This window comes from Mytilus edulis, chromosome 12, assembly GCF_963676685.1.
Source record: "Mytilus edulis chromosome 12, xbMytEdul2.2, whole genome shotgun sequence".
NCBI lineage: Eukaryota > Metazoa > Mollusca > Bivalvia > Mytilida > Mytilidae > Mytilus > Mytilus edulis.
The window spans coordinates 8,038,612-8,047,225 of NC_092355.1; the positions used below are offsets into that span (position 1 = coordinate 8,038,612).

The 8,614-nt window shown below is 36.0% G+C and overlaps 1 protein-coding gene across 1 annotated transcript; it reads right to left on the minus strand.

The window, feature by feature from the left end:
- Nucleotides 1–262: 262 nt before the first annotated feature.
- Nucleotides 263–5,677, minus strand: LOC139497387 (uncharacterized). The gene has a single exon (XM_071285600.1). It carries the CDS (start codon nucleotides 5,675–5,677, stop codon nucleotides 263–265), a length of 5,415 nt encoding a protein of 1,804 aa, XP_071141701.1.
- Nucleotides 5,678–8,614: the final 2,937 nt, after the last annotated feature.

Genomic DNA, 8,614 nt, shown 5'->3' on the forward strand with positions numbered 1-8,614 from the left:
AAAAAACTTTTTGAGGAAAAAAAAAATTTGATGAAAAAAAAATTTGAGGAAAAAATATTTTTAGGAAAAAATATTTTTAGGAAAAAATATTTTTAGGAAAAAATATTTATAGGAAAAAAAATTTGAAAAAAAAAAATTTTGAGGAAAAAAAATTTTTGAGGAAAAAAAATTTTGAGGAAAAAAAAAATTTGAGGGAAAAAAAATTTTGAGGAAAAAAAATTTTGAAGGAAAATTTTTTTTTAGTTTGGACTTGTAATATCTTTTAAAATTTGAATATCGAAAAAGGAAAAAGGAAAAAGGAACCAACTTGTGTCTGGTTGTCACTTGAATCACACGGACTATCTGTTGATAAGAGTTCAAGTGGATATAGCTTACTTATTGGTCTAGACGTCGTGCCATTTTTAGTGCGTAAAATAGCAGACCTACAAAGTCCATCTCTCCCATAAACTAACTTAACGATAATCGCTATATTCCACACTGTCCTTGGGGTATCATCCTGAATCTGTACAATGTCGCCCACTTTAATGATTTGAGTGTTAATTCCGGTGTTTCTATGTTGTTCCCTAAGTGAAGTGAGGTATTCTCGTCGCCATCTGTTCCAAAAGTCGTGAATAATGCGTTTTTGAACACTAGATTGTCTATTTGCTGTGTAATGTGTTAAGTTTTGTACGTTCTCCTCACTGCTGAAATTAATTGTTCCTGAATACGGTAAAGTTTTAACCCGTCTTCCATAGAGAAGATGAGACGGTGTAAGCGGTTCATCATCGGTAAGGTCCGTTGATACGTGGGTTAACGGACGATCATTTAATATAGCCTCTATCTCGATCACAATTGTCTCTAGCACTCTAAAAGTAACTAGTGCTCGTCCTAACACTTTCTTTATGCAATTCTTGGTCAAGCCGATCAATCGTTCCCACCAACCACCATACCATGGTGCACGCTTCGGAATAAATTTCCACTGAGTTCCATATATGTTGAGTTGTTCCTGAATAGTAGTAGATTTTGTAAGCATTTCAATTTCCTTCGCTGCTGCGGTATATGTTGTACAATTGTCAGACATCATGATTTTTGGTAACGATTTGCGGCTGGTGAATCTCCTAAACGCTAGAATGAATGTTTGTTCTGTAAGGTCTTCAACGATTTCCAAATGCACAGCTCTAGTGTTAGCGCAGGTGAATAGACAAATATATGCTTTACCAATACTGTTGCTTTTTGTTCTCACATTCAATGCTCCTGTGAAGTCGACACCGGTTACGGTAAACGGTGGTGAATCATTAAGTCTGTCGGACGGCAGTGGTGGTGGGTCGGGTGTATGATATGGTCTTCCGGTAATTTTACGGCAAGTAACGCAATTACGGAGTATTGATTTCACACATTGTCGAATCGACGGAATCCAGTAAGACTGGCGAATAAATGTCACTGTACTTTCTAATCCAGAGTGAAAATTCTTTGCGTGTGCATCCATCACAATTAATTTACAAAATCTGTCTTTGTTCGGTATTAGTACTGGAAATTTAGCTGATTCATCAATAGGTGCATTGTTAATTCTCCCGCCACAACGGATAATGTTCATTTTATCCATGTACAATCTAAGTTGCTTCACTAGCGCATTTTTCTCTGATTTGTTGTTTAAACTCTCAATAACATCCGGGTATTTACACAGTTGCGAATCTCGAATCCATGAAGTCGAAGCAGTCTGAATTTCATTGACACTAAGATTTCCTGTTAGTTTGTCATTATTTCTACAGTTGTTTATGAATCGGTACATGTATGCTGTTATACGCAAAAGTTTTTGGTATGAGCTGTAGCGTTCTATATCCATAATTTTACTTATTCCTTCATAAGATCTGATTTTCTGTTGCGGTTTACTAGTCGATTGTCCTTGCTCAATTGTAGTGCTAAGAATGTGTGATTCTTTATTCTTCCACTGTGGCCAGTTTGATTTGTCAGTGAGCCATTCAGGTCCTTTCATCCAAAGATCCAATTCTAAGAATTTCGTTGCAGTTACTCCTCTCGATAACATATCTGCCGGATTTGAATCTGTCGGACAGTACTTCCATTGGTATTCTTGAGTAATTTCGTTAATTTCCTTCACTCGATTACTAACGAAAACGGATAATTGTTTCTCAGTAGTAAGCCAACACAAAGTTATCTGACTGTCACTCCATAATGTGACGCTTGTAACATCCAAGTACGATTTCAAATGCTTGACGAGTCTTGCGCCTATCAAAGCTGCACTGAGTTCTAACTTCGGGATTGTTAACTGTTTAAGAGGTGTCACTCGATTCTTTGACATGATAAGTACGGTTTCTTTTCCACTGACTAAATATGCGCATGCTCCATAGGCTTTCAAGCTTGCATCCGTAAACACATGTAATTCTACATTGTCTGATTTTTCTTTGAAATACGGTCTATTAATTTCCAAATGTGAACATTCATTAATATCTTTTAGAACACACTTCCATTCTGTTGTAATTTCAGATGTAAGAGGTTCATCCCAATTTAATCCTTTCTCCCACAAAGTCTGCATAAGCATCTTACTACGCACAGTAACTGGACCAATAAGTCCGAGTGGATCATAGATTTTAGACGATTGTCTTAAAATCTCTCGTTTTGTCATACGTGTATCTTCAATATCGGTGTATTCCGGTTTGGCGAAAGTAAGTGTGTCGTTACAAGTGTTCCATCTCAATCCAAGCACTTTTATGAGTTCATCTTTGTCTAATACGCTGTGTGAATTTGCGCGGTCTCGCAAAAGTTGAGAATTTGAAGCCCATGAGCGCAAGTTAAATCCTGCTCTAATGAATAAGTCTCTTGATGTATCAAAATATTTCAGTAATGCACTCTCTGTAGGAAAACTCGACAGTATATTATCAACATACAAATCGTTCTTTAAAGTGTCAGTATATTCACAACGGTTCTCTCTCAAGTGTTTTTGTAGAACGGAATTCAGTATGAATGGCGATGAAGTGGCTCCAAATAATACAGACTTAAATCGGTAAGTTGATAGTGGAGTTGATGGGTCTGTTGGTGTATCGAACCAAAAGAAACGTGTGACATCTCTATCCTGTGTCTCTAGTCCCACGTTCAAGAACGCCTTCTCTATATCAGTAGTAACGGCAAATTGGTGTAAACGAAATCTTAAAAGAATGCCGACTAAGTCATTTAAATTGGGTGGAGTAGTCATCAAACAATCATTAAGACTAGACGATTCTGGTGTTGCTTTACAACTGCAATCGAATAAGACCCTGATTGGTGTTGTTGTTGAATCTTTTCTCACAGCATGATGCGGAATATAGTGTATTTTGCTCTTTTCATCGGCCTCATTAGTAATATCCACTTTCTCTATGAAGCCCCTTTTCTCCTGCTCAGCCATTATTTCTCCATATTTTTCCAGTAGTTTGGGTTCTTTGCTAAGTCTTCTTACTACACTTTCCGTCCTTCGTTGTGCAATGGCTTTATTTGTCGGTAACGTAGGGTGATCCTCTTTCCATGGTAACGTTACAAAATATCTGTTGTCATGGTAACGAATTTGTTTCTCTTCATAAGTCTTTTGAATATCCATCTGTTCTTCTAACTTTGAAGTGTCAATTTTCTCGGTAGCCAGTGACTCTATTTTCCAAAATTTCTCCAAGTCGTACTCATCGGTTTTTGTTGCGATCATCACGTTCATCAATGAAGCTCTCTTGTATCCATCTGTGTCAGAGTTGTGTGAATGTAGCGTTCCAGACAACAGGTATCCGATTTTTGATTGAACAGCTGTCGGTCCTTCGCCTCGGATAATATCATTCTGAACAATTGACCAGAAGTAATCAGCTCCAATTAGAATAGAAATTTCAAAGTTTTCATCTGCTGTTACTGGGTGAGCTAATTTGATTCCTGACAAATATGTAAGTTTTGCTGCTTGGCGTACATAGGTTCTCATCGGTACTGCGATCTCTGGAACGATCAAGACTCGAATCGGAAGTTTACCCTCTGTAGTTATGAGATATACCAATCCTGTTCTCAAATGGCGAATTTTAGTACTATTTGCATTGTCTCCAAATCCGGATAGGTTAACGCTTTCAGTTCCAGTAGGTTTGAGTTTCAATTTTTCGGCTAATTCCTCTGTGATAAATGAGCGCTGTGCGCCTTCGTCAAACAATATTTTTGCATCAAGTATTTCATGTTCTGCACTTACTGGGTTAATTGCTGTCTTCAAAAGTACACGATCTGTCGATTGCGAGTGTAAAACAGTGTCTGGTTCCTCCGCGTTGTGTTGAATTGTGCCTACGGTTATATCCCCTGTTGGTTTGTTGTCTTCATTTGTTTTAACATTGTCTTTGCAAATGCTGGTGTGATGACGTTTGTGACACTTGTTGCAAGTTTTTGTAGATTTACATGCGGACAAGCTATGGTGTCCTAGACAGTTAAAGCATAAACGATCTTTTTTCACGATTGACATCCGGCCATTGTAATCAGATACTTTAGTGCAATTAACAGACGAGTGTGGCTCCTTACAGTACGCACAGAGTGGCTTGGGTTTAGTGTTAGTTGCGTTTGTATTCTTGTTACCTCTATTTCGATTACTATAATTTGTATTTGTCAGAAAGGCGGCGGTAGCTGTAGGGTGTTCTAACTGTTCTGAAGTTTTGCCTGCATCCATAATATAAAGTTCATCGAAAATTCCACGGCGTAATTCATTCAGTTGTAAATCTGTAGATCTATATTGTCTGGCAAGATTTCTGCGGATTTCACCGGGTAGTTTGTTCATAATAATGGGCACTAAAAACGCTCCATATGTGTCTTCACTTTGACCTAATGACTCCAATCCTCTAATGTGTATCTCAATTTCATCGTAGTAGTTTTTCATGCTAGATATCGTGTATTTAGGGGCTGGTATATCAACTAGTGCTTGCATATACTTCTGTCTTATTACATGCGATTGTCCATATCTTTCTTGCAGTAAAGAAATAGCTTTCTCATAATTTGCATGTGTAAGCGCAAACCCTGTGACGGTTTTCAATGCCTCATCATGGAGTAGTGACTTCAAATAATTAAATTTCTGAACGTTTCCAAGAGTAGTGTTTTCGTGAACGGATGTCTCGTATGAATCCCAAAATGACTGCCACTGCATAATATTACCATCAAAGGTAGGAAGATTCAATTTGGGCAACTTGTTGTACTCATTTAATCTAGTGTTACTATGTGAAAACTGAGTTTCCGGTACACGGAAGTTTGAATTACATGTATTCTGTTTATTGTATATCTCGGGTTGAGCATAACTTGGTTGATCATGAGCGGGTTGAGCATGAGCGGGCTGAGCAGAGGCGGGTTGAGCAGAGGCGGAATGTGAAGGGTCGCTATAACTGACAAAATCTTTTGCATTTGTACTGAGTGTGGATGTATTGACAAGAATGAACTTTTGTATTTGCGTTATTTTTCCATCTAATGTGTAAGCATACTCATCTGAATCGACGATCTCGGCTTCTACTTCTCCTTCATCAAGATTTTCTAGAATGACCTCATTAAGTTTTTGTAGTGTCTCTTGTTTCTTCAACAGATTGTTCACAATTTTAGTTAACTCTTCAGTGTTCACGGGCTCATCTCCGTCGTCTCGGATGTCCTCAAATTTCTTCAAAAGTCGGGAAATAACGTTTCTGTGTCCTGCACGTATAGAACGTAGTTTGGAACTCATCTTGGTCCTACGGCACCAATATCTTAGAGTGGTATACTCAGACTTTTTAGGCACAATAAGAACTACTAGCTGGTTTTACTTGTATTGATTCTAAACTCCATTTGCACATAAATCTCAACGTCATAAGTAGCATGACGTTACTATACATACATAGCGGTACCGCGAACGTCTAATGAACACAGTCCTGAACACTTACAAAATCGAAATGATGTTGAAGTGTCAGTGACCTAACGAAGAAAGCACTTAATCCATCCAATAGTTTTGATTTATTTCCAGATATATCAAGAAGAATCTGTTACTAACAAGTTTACCAATGAACCTGTTTACGTCGAACAAAAATATAACGCTTTTGTAAGTATAATATTTAATCAATATAGAGTGTTTCTCAAAGTCATTTACACCAATAGATCTAAAAATTGTGATTAACTATATCCAAGGTTAATAGCTAAATTTCATAATATGTCTGAAAGGTCTGTGTTCGGTAGTATTCCGGACTTTTGCCAGTCATATTAATTATTCATTTCTTGTGGTTTTTTTTTTTTTACTTAACGTCGGTTTTTGTTTTGTGTAACGTTTTACATTTCTAATGTGGATTGTACGGTATGGATGTTGCTCAGTATGCTGTCTGTTGACAATTATTTGCTTAACCAAGTTGTGTGGAATCATGAGGGCTGTTTTTGAACTGGCACTCATACCAATCTCCTTATCTTAACATTATATTCCTTATGAATTGCTACATTGGATAGTATAGGGTGAAATAACATAGAAATAACACATTTCTAGACAAAACATTGGTATTTTTCAAGGGATTTAGAGGATAATAGTCTAACAAGTGTACCAGCACAGTTGTTTTCGTCGAACATTAACCTTGAAGATTTGTAAGTATAATAAAATAAAAAGTATAATTTCTTTTATATACTAGACTTCAATAATATCATATAGTAGAATGTACGTTATAATCTTGTAATTTTGGATATCCAGAAAGTTAGTTGCAGACTATCGGATTGTCGTTCCTGACTTAAATGGGGATAAGAAAACTTTTTAAATACCGTACACGCCAGAAGTTCAAAATGACACTGCTTTAAGTCCAAGACCTACTTATAATATTGTAATATGATTGAATTTATATTATATTATTGGTTTTGCTGTTCTACGCCTATACGCTGTAATTCGCAATTAAATCAAATATAATCAGGTGGAAATTACAATGGTGTGTCCGATTAGGATACCATTTCTTTGGACTGTGACCTGGTTAGCGAGAAAATTAAACAGACCGAGGCATTGTGTCGGTCTTTTACTTAAATCCGGGAATCTTCCTATTTCTTTAATATGTTGCCATGTTTTGTACTTATTCACACTGTAAAGGATGTTGTGTTTATCATATAAGAAATATAAAGAATGTCATAAGTTACAGTAGTATATACGGTTCATGAGGGTTCAAGTGAAAAATTCTAGTTCTATTATACATCAACCTTTCTAACTGAAACGTGAAATTATAAGTCTGAAATATTATCATTGCCTTATGAATAAATATGTTGTTTAAGTAATAATGTTCCAACTGAGAAATTATTGTTACAATACAAACCAAATGATTTCTTTTTTTTCCAGAGATCTGAATGGCAATAACTTAAGCAGTCTACCACAAGGGTTGCTTTTATCGAACATAAAACTTGATAAAATGTAAGTATAATACCTGTCTAACATCACAATACAATTTCAAAATAGAGTGTTACTATAATTTTTTCCAAAATATTTGAAATTATATTGAAGGGAGGCTTTCGGGAAAAGACGGTTGTAGAAGCAACACTTTTGTATTGTACTGATAGGACACCACATGGTAGAATCGTTGACGCAATGTTGTTTAACAATCTTGAATAGCTTTGGTGTTCAATAACTGCCAACATGTAAGCATTGTCGCCACTTACTTTCAAGAAAACAAGACAGACATTTGTTTTTATATATACGACCTTGGTGGTCTTGTGATCGCTTGTATGGGGCGAGTTTAAGAGGTTGTCGACTCAGACCAAGGGTTAAACGGTTTGGTATTGTAAACATTTGTCTGATATCTTCATATTACTTTCAAATTCTTGCCCTTGTGCTTGGTGCCAATGTCGAGGATTTTGTATTGATGGCATAAGGAAATGCTTAAGTTTTAAGTTGCAGTACCAAATGAGTAAATGAGGCTTTCACGTCATATCAGGTCCATTATAAAGTAAATCAATTTTTAGATATTTATGATTAATCAGATCATAATAACTATAAAAAAAAAGAGAGCCATTTTATTATTCTGTATCATGATATGATATTAGAAAGCTGGCACACGGTTTTTCATCCTTGTATGTGCTCATTGTGCCTAATAATCTATTTCTCAATCCCAAAGTAGACCTTTTAATTAGATATCTATTCTGTGAGTTGTTTCCCTTACGAGGGACATACATTTTCGTTGACAATGTAGAGCTAGCGGAAAGGGAAATATTCATCTGCGCGTAAAGAGTGTAATCTTAAAAAAAAAAATTAAATACATTTAATCTTTTGTTAAGCTAAACACGTTTGATATCAGCATGATCAATAGTTTTAAATTTTCGTTTAAAATTGGTTAAAACGAATTTGGTATAAATATTGATTTTGTTATCAGTAAATTAAAACCATACTAAATATTATTGTTATACACATATGCACATTCACTATCCGTCAATACCTATATTTTGGCATTGCGCAATGTGAGGCTCTTCGCCGACTGTTAAAGACGTATTAACACTGATGAATTTTGGGGATATGATTGTTTTCAAGCAATCTGTAGACTTATACCATTGACTCAGGACCATGCCCTCACGTCAACCGTTTTATTCTAAACATTAAGGAACATCTCAGATTCTTATGATTGTCTTGCTTTAAAAGGTAAAACAAACAAAGGGATTGAACTTAAACAACTTTCTT